Source organism: Macaca fascicularis, chromosome 2 (genome assembly GCF_037993035.2).
Source record: "Macaca fascicularis isolate 582-1 chromosome 2, T2T-MFA8v1.1".
NCBI classification, from domain to species: Eukaryota; Metazoa; Chordata; class Mammalia; order Primates; family Cercopithecidae; genus Macaca; species Macaca fascicularis.
The window spans coordinates 159305571-159321154 of NC_088376.1; the positions used below are offsets into that span (position 1 = coordinate 159305571).

Genomic DNA, 15584 nt, shown 5'->3' on the forward strand with positions numbered 1-15584 from the left:
ATGTATAGATTTTATGTAATTAAAGTAAAAACCCAAGCATGCTGTTTTTAAATATTTAATTGAAGCTGATTCTAAAGTTACATGGAAATTCAAAGAATCTAAATACCCAAAACAGTATTGAGAAAGGAGAACCAAGTTGGTACTATTCAATTTCAAAACATAAAGGATTAGTATTCTAAGAGGTGTGGTGTAAAGGTGACAAATAGATCATTGAAACAGAGTAGAGTATAGAAACAAATTCACACATAGAGATAGTGTTTTGCAAAGATATCAGAGAAATTCAGTGGGGAAAGAATATTCAATAAATAGTGCTGAAACAATGGGAGAATCATGTTTTTAAAAAATGAACCTCAACCTTTGCCTCATACAGTACACAAAGTTGACTTGAAATGAATCACAGATCTTAATATATAAACTAAAACTACAAAACTTCTAAAAGGAAACATAAGAGAAGATCTTAGGGATTTTGGAGTGGGAAAGATTTTAAAAATATAACACAAAAAATATAAACTAGAAAAAAATGAGTAAAGTGGACTTCATCAAAATTTAAAACTTTTGTTCTTCAAAAAGCACTTTTACTAAAAATGAAGCAACCAACAGACTGAGAGAAAATATTTGCAAAACATGTACCCGATATAGGACTTGTACTAGAATGTACAAAGAACTTAAGACAGTATAAATTTTTAAATATCAAGCTTAAAAATGGGCAAAATATTTGAACAGATACTTCACCAAATAAATGGATATCAAATATGAATATCAAATACGAACATGGAAAGAGGCTTATCAGTAATCATTAGGAAAGTGAAAATTAAAACCATGATGAATACCACTGCATACCATTAGAATGGCTAAAATTCAAAATTAGTAAATGTTAGGATGTGAAGGAATGGGAACTTTCACAATTAACTGGTGGGAATGTAAAATAATTTGAACACTTTGGAAAAAATGTTTGGCAGTTTCTTAGAAATTGAACGTATATCTAACATATGATCCAACCAGTCCACTCCTGGGTATGTAAGAGAAGTCAAAGCATATGTCCACACAAAAACTTGTTGATGAGTGTTCATAGGAAACAACCCAAATGTCTATCAATGGGTGAATGGATAAACAAATAGTGCTATAACCATACAGTAGAAAACTACTCAACAATAAAAGGATAGGAACTATTGATACATGCAACAGCATGGATGAATCCCACAATTCTTATGTTGAGTGAAAGAAGACAGGCTAAAAGAGTATATATTCCATGATTCCATTTATATATAATTCTAGAATATGCAAACTAATCTATAAATAAGTGGTTATCTGGGAAGAGGGTTATGAAAAGGGCTATGAGGAAACTTTTGGGGATGATAAATATCTTTTTTGAAAAACTTTTAGGTTTGGGGGTACACGTGAAGGTTTGTTACATAGGTAAATGTGTCACAGGAGGTTTGTTGTACATATTATTACATCACCCATGTATTAAGCCCAGTACCCAATAGTTATACCTTCCCCTCCCTCCTACCACCCAGACCCCAGTGTCTGTTGTTTCCTTCTTTGTGTTAATAAGTTCTTATCATTTAGCTCCCACTTGTAAGTGAGAACGTGGTATTTGCTTTTGTTTCTGCATTAGTTTGCTAAGGATGATAGCCTCCAGTTCCCTTCATGTTCTTGCAAAAAAACATGATCACATTCTTTTTTATGGCTGCTGATGCATATTGTAATTGTGATGGTGATTTTACTACATCATATGGCAGAACATAAAATGACACACTTTAAATTTATGTAGTTTATAGTATGTCAGTTTTATCTCAAGCTATCTAAAAAAAAGAATGACTTGAATAAAAGAAATATTTGCCTGAATAGCAGCAGTTCTTCTTTTCCTTTTTTAAAATCCAGTATATTTAAATTTAGTACATAATATTTTAAAGTAGCATGTGTAACATCAGTTTTTAAAATATCCTTTTTTCTGTTTTTATCATGTATCATTTTAAATAGAATAATTTTTTAAAAAGCCTAGCCCTGAAAGCAGGGAATGAGAGGAATGAAAGTAGCTAGTTGTACAGTTAAGTTGGAGGGAATTTTTTTTAATATGGGAAGAGTTTTAATATATTTCTTGGCTTAGGCACATGAACTGGCAAAGAGGGAGAAACTGCAGATATAGAAGATAAAGGGAGTGGGATAGGAGCAGAGTCCTTTATGGTCTAGGAGGAGGGTGGGATGCAGGGCACAGATGAGGCTACTCACCCAGACTAGATGGAAAAAATGAGGGTTAGTACACATATGGATACACCCTGGGACCAAAGGATGACTGTGTTTATCCCCAAACCACATTATTTTTAGTGAAAAAGGAAAGTAAACAGTTGAGAAGAGGAAGGTAGGAATGAGAGGCTTGCAGTGAATTATTAGAAGTTTAGATTGGTTACATTTGAGAAGAGAAGAATCTGACCAGGGACATACAAAAAGATTATCAAGGAAAGCTTCTGTTGTAAATGGGAAACCTTTAAAGAAAATCAGAATTTTATTAAAACAAAAATAAGCTCATATTATATTGTTGTTCTGCAACTTGCTTCTTTCACTTCATAATGTCTTGAAGATCTTTTCACATCAGTACAAATGGACCTCTTGCTCATTTTAATATCTGTGTATTAGTATTTTGTATATGGATGTACCATAATTTATGTAACATTCAGTTGTTTCCAACTTGGCACTATTAAATAATTGCTGTTGTGAATATTCTTGTATATATCTATAAGGTTTGAGATGCTTTTGCATATGTAAAACTGTTTCTGATGCTCGATAACCTAGAAGTAGAATAATTTTGTCAGAGATTATGAACATTATACATTTTGTTGGACATTTCAAATTGCCATCCAGAATGGTTATACTGATATAATCACATGAATTGAGATAATTCATTTCCCTGTACTATCATCAGAAAGTGTTATTTCCTTTTATTTATGTCAATCCTGTGGCCAAAAAAATCTCCTTTTAAATTTGCAATTCTTCCTGTTAGTGAAGATGAACATTTTTATCATACGCTTATAGGCCGTTTCTATTTCTTATGTGAACTGCTCATTCTTATCGTTTGCCACTTTTTACTAGGTTGCCTTCCTTACTGATTTGTAGGAGTTCTTTAAATGTTATGGAGCCCTTGTCTATAACGTATGTGCAGGTATTTTCTTTCAGGCTTTTAATTTTACAAGTTTCAAAATTTGATATGGTTAAATCTTTTGTTCTTTTCCTTGATGCTTGCTGGATATTGAGTTTCACTTAGAAATGCCTTCCCCACTTCAAGATTATGTAGATTTCCCCCTAAAACTTGTATAGTTGGGTTTTTAAAAAATATTTTATCACTTTAATCAACTCAAAATTAATACATGTGAGTGATGCAAGGTAGGGTACTATCATTTTAGATTCAGTATCAAAAATAAATATTTTAAGGCAAAATATTTTTAGGTAATTCTGGAAAGATAATAGAGGTAACTTTTTTTCCCCAAAAGCGATAACTTCTTAGGAGTAAAGAAAATACTTTTTTATGTTTCTATTTGTGAAGCAGATACATATTGTGAAGTTCATTGTAACAGGGCAGATTGGTAGCCTGTTAATATTCTCGTTACTTAAGACCACTAACTTTTCCATCTAATAAAATTATTAGAAGCATAGATTTTGTTTCAGCATATGACAAACATCAGGAAGATAGATGTCTGATAGCAGTCAGTGCCTGTAGGTATTCTAGTTCATAGTAATGACAAATCTTTTAAAAAGTAGATGATTAACTACAATGATTAAAATACACAGAAAGACAATGAGAAACAGCAAGAGGAGGTAGAAAAGGAAAGAAATAGAAAAAAAACCAACAAATCACTGAAGAGACAAAAAAGAGAAATTAACATTTTCCTTGTGAGGGGAGGTTTTTTTTTTGAGGCAGGGTCTCGCTCTTTTGCCACGCTGGAATGCAGTGGCACGATCTCGCTCACTGCAACCTCTACCTTCCAGGTTCAAGCAATTCTCCTGCCTCAGCCTCCCAAGTAGCTGGGATTACAGGTACGTGCCACCTATTTTTAGTAGAGATGGGGTTTCGCCATGTTGGCCAGGCTGGTCTTGAACTCCTGACCTCAGGTGATCTGCCTGCCTCAATCCCCCAAAGTACTGAGATTACAGGCGTGAGCCACTGCGCCTGGCCCATGAGGGGAGGTGTTAGGTTGTTTCAGGCAACCTTAAAAATTATCTCAGGCCTCATAATAATAGTAGTATGGTTTTGTTATGTTTATTTAGTTTTTGTCTTTTGGGGATGCGACGGACTTCTGCCGCCTTAGTGGGTTTATGTTTTATCTTTTTTGATAGGCTATCACATGTATACTATTAAATTGGCTTGGGATTCTTACATTCATAGTTCTTCATTGTTTCTTTAGGCAGTTGAGAATTTTGAACCAGCAACTCAGAGAACAAGAGAAAACTCATAAGCCATCTGGTGCTGTGGATTGCAACCTTGAATGTAAGTAAAAGAACTTTAAGTATTGATAAATTATTTGTGGCTCTGGAAATGTTGATAAAGAATTGAGCTTTTGTAATTACTTTGAGGGGATAAATTTAAAATATTGTAGAAACATAGGAAAATAAAAGATGCCATCACTTCCCAATAATATACACCTTTTTTTTTTTTTTTTTTGAAAAACAGGAGTGTGTTTCCTTTTACATATCTTCTCTTCATATGTAATTGATGTATTTAACAAATACTTACTGAATACCTACTGTGTGCCAGGCACAAATAGAACTATATATGTACTTTTTCTTTTTTTAAAATGAGATCACACTGTATATACTTTTCCACAGTTTCTGTTTATTCACTTAACATATAGTGGATATTTTTGTCTATCAAAATACATAATTATGCATCTTTCTCTTTACGAATTACTTGGATATTCTGCTTATCCAGGTCTACCATAATATGGTCCTCTGCTAATAGTACTTTCCCCTTTTCCCAGTGCAAACAACATTGCAGTGAAAATCTTTGTATGTCTTCGTGCATTTATGTCAGCTTTTTTGTTGGTTTGTTTGTTTTGAGATTTTTTTGTTTGTTTGTTTTGAGATTTTTTTGTTTGTTTGTTTTGAGATTTTTTTGAGATGTTTGTTTTGTTTGTTTGTTCTGAGTCACTCTGTGACTCAGGCTGGAGTTCAGTGGTGCGATCTTGGCTCACTGCAAGCTCTGCCTCCCAGGTTCAAGCGAGTCTCTTCCCTCAGCCTCTCAAGTATCTGGGATTATAGGCACCTGCCACCACGCCTGGCTAATTTTTGTATTTTTATTAGAGACAGGGTTTCATCATGTTGGCCAGGCTGGTCTTGAACTCCTGACCTGAAGTGATCCATTCACCTCGGCCTCCCAAAGTGCTGGGATTACAGACAATGAGCCACCACACTTGGCCAGCATTTTTGTAGAATAGATGTATAGCAGTAGAATTGCTGAGCCAAAGGGTATGTACAGTTGTAATTGTGACAGATATTGCCAAATTGTCCTTAACGATCACAGAACTTAATAAAGAAACTATAATAGTACCAGAAGAAAAGATAAGAATTTGTATTTTTAAATTTTTTTGGTGGGGGGACTTTTCCTAAGCCTGTCAAAGACTCAAATGCCACACAGGAACAGATTGATAAAATATGTCCCCAGAAACCTTTTTCAGTTTCTACATAGCAAAATTATAAATACATTCAAAACACATAAGCAAAATGGAGAAACAATATATGACACGATAAAGGCTTAATCTTCTTAATATATATCTTATAAAGCAATAAGAAAAAATATGATTACCCAACAGAATGAGCACTTTATATAAAAGTGTTCAATTTCACCAGAGTGATTCAGAAGTTATCACTGTGTTTCCACTGTTAACCAAAGGTGAGGAGAGGGAGAGGGTAGGAGAGAGGAGGCCTAGAGGACAAGTGGGGTGATCAGTAGTTGCCACTTTAAATAGCTTCTGTTCTTTATATTATCTTATTGTTTCTTTGAGATCATTACTGTTTATAATTACTTGTTTGTTATCAGCTCTGTGAGAACAGGGACCATGTCTGTGCTATTCATCTCTGTATATTCAGATTCTAATACAATACCTCACACATAGTAAGCGTTCACTAAGCATGTAGTTGCTCAATAAATGGTACCATATACTTTTATCGCCTTGAAAAAGAACGTGATAGATCTGTGTGTTTGTATACAACAGTCTTAAGGCAGAAAAAGGCAACGTTAGAAATTGTGTATGGTGTGTGTGTACGTGTGTGTGTAGTGTAATTAATACCATATGCAAAAGTGTTTTCACAAAAGATATGAAAATTAATAGTGATTGTCTTGGAGACAGAGAGGAGGAGTGGGAGGGAGATTCTTCTTTGGGAATCGTTTGGTATCGTTAATATTTTGTGGTGTTTGAATTTTTTTTTTTTTTTTGAGATGGAGTCTCGCTCTGTTGCCCATTCTGGGGTGCGGTGGTGCAATCTCGGCTCACTGCAAGCTCCGCCTCCTGGGTTCACGCCATTCTCCTGCCTCAGTCTCCCGAGTAGCTGGGACTACAGGCGCCCGCCACCACGCCCGGCTAATTTTTTTGTATTTTTAGTAGAGACGGGGTTTCACCGTGTTAACCAGGACGGTCTTCATCTCCTGACCTCGTGATCTGCCCACCTCGGCCTCCCAAAGTCCTGGGATTACAAGCGTAAGCCACCGCGCCTGGCCAGTATTTGAATTTTTTAACTTTGTACATGTATTCTTTCTTTTAAAAGGATTATGTATTCTGTCTTTTAAAAGGGTTAAAAAAATTCTTAAAATGTCAACTGGAGAAGAAAGGTATGATGTCTGCCAATCAGTTTTTAAAAATATATGTAGTATTTATGTAGAACTGCTCATGCAATTAATTGTTAAACAAAATCAATAAATTTCAGGCCTTTTTTTTTTTTTTTTTTTTTAAGAAACAGGTATTTTTCCAAGTTTGTACTTTTTCAGTTTGGGAAACAACTATTTAATCTGTTTTGTCTTACAGTGTTTTCTCTTCAGTCATTGAATATGTCACTGCAAAATCAACTGGAGGAGTCACTAAAGAGCCAGGAGTTACTGCAGAGTAAAAATGAAGAGCTCTTAAAAGTGATTGAAAATCAGAAAGATGAAAACAAAAAATTTACTAGTATATTTAAAGACAAAGATCAAACTATACTTGAAAATAAACAGCAATATGATATTGAGATAACAAGAATAAAAATTGGTATGTATTTAGACAATAGTTATGGTCACATTTTTTAAAAGGAATAAGGAAACTGACACTTTTGTTGTTTTAGAATTGGAAGAAGCCTTAGTCAATGTGAGGACCTCCCAGTTTAAGTTAGAAACTGCTGAAAAGGAAAACCAGATATTGGGGATAACGTTACGTCAGCGTGATGCTGAGGTGACTCGACTAAGAGAATTAACCAGGTAAAATTGACTTCTTTTGAATAACTCATGCCTTTTTTATTTTTAGATGTTTTTATAAACTTCAAAATAATGTCAGACCTGTTATCTCACCCATATCTTTTTCTCTTACTTTGCCATTGTTTTTGCTAATTTCTAATGATGTTTTCTTCTGTTCCAATTAAATTAGTTTAGAAATTTCAAATCTAGCTAAATGCTTTTTTTAAACCGTGTGAATCAGGGGTCCCTGATGAGAAGCTGAAGACTTGTATAGCAACACCGTTAAGCCCTCTGGTTCTGAAGCTAGAAAGATCTGACTGGAATCCCAGCTCTACCACATACTAGCTGAGTAGCTTTGAGCAAGCCATTTAACTTCTCTAAACCTCAGCTGTAAAGTAGGGACATGAATAGAATTGTCATGGGAAACTAAGAAATCATTCATGAAAAGTACTTAGCATGGTAAGCCCTCATGTCATATGATCTTGGGTAAGTCAGTTAGCCTCTTTCAGCCTTATTTCATCAGTTAAATGAGGGGGTTGGCAGTAGCCCTTAAGATCATTTCATTCCCTAACAGTATTTTTCTAAAATAAAATTAGCTCACTCAATTTTTCTATGATACTCACTTACAAAGTTCAGTTTTGAGATATTTGCTAAGAATTGGACTCTCAACTGCTTTTTTAAAGTTCTAGGAGAGAAGTCAGTTACCTTAGGCCTAAAGATCAGCAGATCTGACTTTGTCTTTGAATGATCCTAGAAGTTCCAAATATAAAATAATCTTGAATATAAAGTAATCTTCCTTGTGTTTCCAATGAACAGATCCATTTTGAATTTTAAACTTTCCCCCACATTTTGAATGATAAAACTCGTAGGGAATCGGATGAAACAGTAATATGTAACATTTAATTTATTAATTTAGCTTTATAAATATATTTGAAATTAATAATCTGTTCACATGGAAATATTGCCCTTTTTCCACATTTACATTTCATAGAATGTTTGCATTCAAACTTTTATTTAACAATGGGAAAAGCAAGATACATTTTTTGCAATCATAGAATTATAATTGTTTAGGTTCTAGTCAGAGGTTCTGCATATTGGCTTATACCAGTCTTATTCAAAATAAAGTAATAGAATGTCCCTTCTTATGAAAGTCTTGGTAAGGTATCCCAAGGAGCATGTGTCCTTTTTTCTGAGGCATAATTTCAGGGTGAGAACTTTGTTAGTGTCAGGTATTTATACTAAGAGAAACCAGTAAAAAAAAAGGCCACATATGGTGTGATTCCATTTATGCGAAATGTCCAGAATAGGCAAATTGACAGAGACACAAAGTAAATTAGTCATTGCCAGGGACTGGAGGAGCCGAGGGGTGTAGGATGAGAAGTGACTGCTAATGGGTAGTTTCATTTAGGAGTGATGAGATATTCTGAAATTAGATAGTAGTGACAGTTCTCAACTCTATGAATATACTAATAACCACCAAATTGTGCACTTAAAAGGAGTAGATTTTGTGGTATGTAAATTATACCTGTAGGGTGCAGTGGTTCATGCCTGTAACCCCAGCACTTTGGGAGGCTGAGGTGGGTGGATCGCCTGAGCCCAGGAGCTCAAGAGCAGCCTGGGCAACACAGCAAAACGCTGTCACTACAAAAAATACAAAAGTTAGCTGGGCATGGCTGGGCATGGCGGTGCATGCCTGTAGTCCCAGCTACTCGAGAGGCAGAAGTGGGAGGAGCCCAGGAGGTCGAAGCTGTGATGAGCCACTCTCGTGCCACTGCACTCCAACCTGGGCGACAGAGTAAGACCCTGTCTCAAAAAATAATAATAAAATAAATAGATTAAATAATATCTCAATAAACTGTTATTTTGTAAAAGGTGTATATGGTATACAGTCTGTTTAGAAAAGAAAAAGGAAGAAAAGAAAAAAATAGTCGACATGGTCAAGTGCCATGAGAGTTTGCTTAGGAGTTACTATGAGCATCTGCTTCATTCTAAGGGGCAGCTCTTAGCCCCAAGCAGAAAATCTGATGAAGTGGAGGATATAGTTCTCTGGTAGTTTTCTTTCCTTCTCACAATCTTTTTCTTCATACTGCTAAATTCAGCTTTTTTGTGGATGTGAAATCACAAGCTGATATCTTTTATACACTACTTCAATTTTTTTCAAAGTTCTGTCTTTCCTGTATCATTTTATTTGTCCTCATCTATGGAGGGAAGATTTTAGTATCTGCATTTTCATAAATGGGCAAACTGAGGCCACGCAAATTAAGTATTAGTAGAATGTTAATAACAGAGCCGGGACTAGAACTCACATCTGTTAATTTCTAGCCAGATGTTCCTCTTGCACATGGAATGGCTTTAGCCATGGTAATAACTCCATGCCTAATTTAGCCTAAGTAAACCTTATGATTTTTTACCTGGGAGGTACACGGATAAATGGATGGATTCATTTGTTTATTCAACAGACATTTATTTTGTATTATGTTCCAAATATATATGTGCGAACCATACATAAAAATATTTAATTATTTTTGGTTGCTAAATATCCACATTGACAAGCGAAAAACTTCTTGTAGTGCTTTACTGACATATGTAGGAATATGTCTTTTATTTGTTTGTTTGTTTATTTATTTATTTATTTTTGAGACATAGTCTCGCTTTGTTGCCCAGGCTGGAGTGCAGTGGTGCTATCTTGGCTCACTTCAAGCTCTGCCTCCTGGGTTCACACCATTCTCCTGCCTCAGCCTCCCCAATAGCTGGGACTACAGGTGCCCTCCACCACGCCTGGCTAATTTTTTTTTTTTTTTTTTTTTTAAAGTAGAGACGGGGTTTCACTGTGTTAGCCAGGATGGTCTCTATCTCCTGATCTCGTGATCCGCCCACCTCGGCCTCCCAAAGTGCTGGGATTACAGGCGTGAGCCACCGTGCCCGGCCAAATACGTCTTTTTTTTAGTAAATGCATGGCACATGTTGACCATACTATTCAACATGTGCCATGCATTTACTAAGAAAGTTGGTAACAAAAACATAAGAAAAATCTTTCAGAGTAACAGTATAACTTTCCTGGAAATTAGTAGAAATGGAAGCCCAAAGAAAAAAGGGACTTACCTCAGTTTCACAGCTAGTTAGTGTCTGAACTAGGACCAGAGCCAGGATTTTGGATTCCCTCTTCAGCTTTGCTTTCTGTTTTAAAGTGGACAGCTTTTCTCTGAATAAAGATGCCCCATTATTGAGGGATTCTTCTACCTGTGTTGGAGATACTTTTGTACCTGCTCATTCTTTCAAAATAACATGCAGTCTGCCCTTTCCATTGTTTATTCAGAATGAAAAAGTATAATTGGAGGCTTCTTTTTTTCCTTAACATTTATCCTAACAAAAGTATAGGAACTAAAAAAGTTCATTAATTCTTGCCTACTATTTGCCTTTAGAAAAGGCCCTCGGGCGCAGTGGCTCAAGCCTGTAATCCCAGCACTTTGGGAGGCCGAGACGGGCGGATCACAAGGTCAGGAGATCGAGACCATCCTCGCTAACACGGTGAAACCCCGTCTCTACTAAAAAATGCAAAAAAACTAGCCGGGCGGGTTGGCGGGCGCCTGTAGTCCCAGCTACTCGGGAGGCTGAGGTAGGAGAATGGCGTAAACCTGGGAGGCGGAGCTTTCAGTGAGCTGAGATCCGGCCACTGCACCCCAGCCTGGGCGACAGAGCAAGACTCCGTCTCAAAAAAAAAAAAAAAAAAGAAAAGAAAAGGCCCTGTCTAGAATATTAGATACAGACTTTTGCTCTCCTTTTCATAAGAATCAAGAATTTTCCTATCAGTTTTTTACATTTTTGTTAAGCATGTTTTTATGCTGGGCATAAATCCTGCCTCGTGACTACTAGCTCACCTGTCAGATTGACTGCACTCTTACGAATGATTGTAAAAACATGATGGGAAGGCTTGGCACAATATCTCATGTAGAGTTTAACACTATCCCTACATTTTCCAAAGATTTAGTAACAGCTTCAGAATTCTAAGTACATACATTGATGTCAGTTTTATACTTTTTTTTGTTCTGAGGCAGAATCTCACTCTGTCACCCAGGCTGGAGTACAGTGGTGCGATCACAGCTCACTGCCGCCTCAACCTCTCTAGCTCATGCAGTCTTCCCACTTCAGGCTCCCAAGTAGCTGGGACCACAGGCACATGCCACTGTGCCCAGGTTTTTTGTTGTTGTTGTTCTTTTTTTTACTTTTAGTAGAGACAAGGTCTTGCCATGCTGTCCCAGCTGGTCTTGAACTCCTGGGCTCAAGCAGTCCTCCCACCTTGGCCTCCCAAAGTGCTGGGATTACCAGCACACCCAGCCATTGTTTTGTTCTTTAAATTAAGGAAAAAAAAAAAAAAGTCTCTGAGCTTAATTATATCTAAATTCATCCACATTGTTGATTCATAATTTCTTTGGTGACACTCTATGCAATTCAGTTGGTTAGGAACATCTCCAGTACTATAGGTGGGTTGCTGTGACCATTTTAATTTTACTTTGGGCATTAGAGTGTAAAGCACCAGCATCTGACAGTACAGATAACTCTACATGTTCTTCCACTCCTTCACTCTTCCCATAGTCACCTTAGTCAGATAGGCATATGGTTTTTGTATGTGTGTTTTAAATAATCTCTCAGAAAAGAGATTCTGTAAAATTTCTGAAGGTCCAAAGAAATACCACAAACCATCTTTCTTTTCCTTCTCTAACCTTTAATGATTTTAAATGTGCCTGTATCACTTTTTTTTCCAGATCTTTCTACAACATGTTATACAACCATTAAAATGTGAAGAAAATTAATATTTTAAATACTAATTTAAATAATATTTATATTTAAAAATATATAAATTAAATAATATATTTAATATTATCTAAGTAAATAAGTAGTGAATAGTTTCACAAAGCATTTTTATAAGTAGCCTAGAAAGGACCCTGCATTTGTTATGAAAGGGTGCCAATTTTCTAAGTATTAAAAATCAGTGTATTTAGCTGAATTATGTATAATAGAAATACCAATATATCCACTTGTCACTGTTTAGGTGCTCATATTCCTTCCTTTAAAATTTTAACGTTTTCGTATCTCTTTACTTACAGAGAGTTTTAATTTCAGAGATAGTGGTGAGTCATATTCTGTTTATACATCAGAAGATTAGTAATTGCTATTAATTTCCAGAAATTAAGCCTTTTTAAATGTCATTGTCCCTTCCTTCCTTTCTTCATCTCTGATTTTATCTATAGCAACAATAACTTTTTTTAAAAAAACTGGAAAGAAACCTCAATATAAGTATTCCTTTACTGAAAATAAACAAAAATAAAAATTTCAGTATGCAGTCTGATCAAATTAATTAGTGGGTCATTATTCATTACAGCATTCCTTTAAAGGTATGTTTCTCCAATATATTTTTGTGTTTTAGTAACAACTCATTAGCTTCTTTTAAAATTAATTGACAATATTTTAATTATATTTATGGGCTACAGTGATGTTTTGGTATATGTAAACAAGATGAAATAACTAAATCAAGCTAATAACATGTCCATCATCTCACTTATTGTATTTTGGAGTGAGCCATTTGGAATTTACTTTTTTTTTTTAGCAATGTTGGATTATTATTAAGTATAGTCACCCTAGGCAAGGCATGGTGGCTCATGCCTGTAATCCCAACACTTTGGGAGGCCAAGACAGGCAGATCACCTGAGGTCAGGAGTTCGAGACCAGCCTGGCCAACATGGTAAATACTAAATTTTTTAGATATGACCTTGAAAGCACAGGTATCACAAACAAAAATAGACAAATGAAATTGTGTCAAACTAAAAGCCTTTTGCACAGCAAAGGGAACAATCTAACAGAAAACAATCTAAGAGACAAACCATGGTGTCTCTACTAAAAATACAAAAATTAGCCAGGCATGGTAGCAGGCGCCTGTAATCCCAGCTACTTGGAAGGCTGAGGCAGGAGTATGACTTGAACCTGGGAGGCAGAGGTTGCGGTGAGCTGAGATTGCACCACTGTACTCCAGCCTGGGCAACAGAACGAAACTCTGTCTAAAAGAAAAAAAAAAGTATAGTCACCCTACTGTTTAGTAGAACCCACAAACTTATTCCTTCTATGTAACTGAAACTTTGTACCCTTTGATTAACATCTCCCCATTTCCCATACCCTACCATCCACCACAATCCCAGTCTCTGGTAACCACTATTCTACTCTCTGCTTTTGTGAGTTCAACTTTTTTGTATTCTATATATAAGTGAGGTCATGCAGTATTTGTCTTTCTGTTCCTGGCTTATTTCACTTAGCATATGGATGTTCTCCAGGTTCACTCATGTTGCAAATGACAGACTTTCCCTTTTTTTTTCTTTTTTTTTTTTTAAGGCCGAGTAGTATTCCAATATGTTTATATGCCACGTTTTCTATAAAGAAATTTTCATTCATTCATTGAAGGACTCTTAGGTTGATTCCATATCTTGGCTGTTGTGAATAATGCTACAATGCCTATACTCTGGGTGTGTGTGTATAGATAGTTGTGTGTGTGTGTGTATATATATTATATATACATATTATATATGTGTACATATACATGTGGATATGTACCTACACATGGGATTGCTGAATCATATGGTAATTCTATTTATACATTTTTGAGGAGCTTCCATACTGTTTACCATTGTGTCTATACTAATTTACATTCCTACCAACAATATACAAGGGTTTCCTTTTCTCCACATCTTCATCAACACTTGTTAGCTTTCATCTTTTTTGTAATAGCCATTCTGACTGGTGTGAGATGATACCTCATTGTGGTTTTAATTTGCATTTCCCTAATGTTGAGCATTTTTTCTTAATCATATTGGCCATTTAAATGGAGAAATGTCTGCTCAGGTCCTTTGCCCATTTTTAAATTTTTTGCTTTTTTGCTATTGAGTTGTGTGAGTCCCTTATATATTTTGAATATTAACCCCTTATCAAGTATGTTTTGCAAATATTTCTTCCACACCATGGCTTGTCTCTTCACTCTGTTAGATTGTTCCCCTTGCTGTGCAAAAGCCTTTTAGTTTGATACGATTTCATTTGTCTATTTTTGTTTGTGATACCTGTGCTTTCAAGGTCATATCTAAAAAATTATTGCCTGGACCAGTGTTGTGGAGCTTTTCCCTCATGTTTTTTTTCTAGTAGTTTTACAGTTTCAGGTCTTGTATTTAAATCTTTAATCCATTTTGAGTATATTTTTGTATGCATTGTGAAATAACAATCCAATTCCATTCTTCTGTATGTGGATCTCCAGTTTTCCCATCACCATTTGTTGAAGAGACTTTTCCCCATTTTGTTTTCTTGTCACCTTTGTCAAAAATCAATTGGCCATAAATACATGGATTTATTTCTGTCCTGTTCCATTGATCAGCGTGTCTGTTTTTATGCCAGTTCATGCCTTTTTGATTTCAATTCCTTTAATATATTTTGAAATCAGGGAATGTGGTGCCCCCAGCTTTGTTCTTTTTACTTAAGATTTATTTGGCTTTTCGGGTTGTTTTTAAATGATTCTATATGAATTTTAGGATGGTTTATTCTATTTCTGTGAAAAGTGACACTGGAATTTTGATAGGAATTATGTTGAATTTGTAGGTCATTTTGGGTAGCATGAATATTCCAACAATATTATTTCTTCCAATCATGAGCACAGGATATCTTTCCATTTATTTGTGTTTTCTTGAATTTCTTTTATCAATGTTTCATAGTTTTTAGTATATACTAATAATATTTAGTAAATACTAATTTTATATGTGCATGTATATATATATATAGTTTACCTCCTTGGTTAAATTTTCACTAAAGTATTTTACTTTGTTTTTTGTTGCTTGTTTTTCTTAATTTCTTTTGGGTAGTTGTGAGTGTATAGAAATGTTACTGATTTTTTATATTGATTTTGTATCCTACAACTTTACTGAGTTTATCAGCAAACCAGTTTTTTGGTGTTTTGTATTTTCTGTGTATAAAATCATGTCAGCAAACAGAGACAATTTCATTTCTTCCTTTCTTATTATCTTCTGTATTTTTTCTCTTGCCTAATTACTCTGGGTAAGATTTCCAGTACTATGTTGAAAATAGGCCGGGCGCGGTGGCTCAAGCCTGTAATCCCAGCACTTTGGGAGGCCGAGACGGGCGG

At 35.4% G+C, this 15584-nt stretch overlaps 1 protein-coding gene across 13 annotated transcripts in view; it reads left to right on the forward strand.

Moving 5' to 3' along the window:
• Nucleotides 1-15584, forward strand: part of CCDC14 (coiled-coil domain containing 14) — a 72409-nt gene that overhangs the window by 30618 nt on the left and 26207 nt on the right. For 9 of the 13 annotated variants that reach the window (XM_015446341.3, XM_074033277.1, XM_045385528.3 and 6 more), the window contains 3 exons: nucleotides 4401-4483; nucleotides 7014-7232; nucleotides 7306-7438. In XM_015446341.3, coding sequence (XP_015301827.3) covers nucleotides 4401-4483; nucleotides 7014-7232; nucleotides 7306-7438 — 435 coding nt within the window. Of the gene's footprint in view, nucleotides 1-4400; nucleotides 4484-6593; nucleotides 6685-7013; nucleotides 7233-7305; nucleotides 7439-10836; nucleotides 10911-15584 lie in introns of those variants that run through there. The other 4 variants (XM_065539125.1, XM_045385530.3, XM_074033278.1 and 1 more) reach the window with 3 other exon arrangements.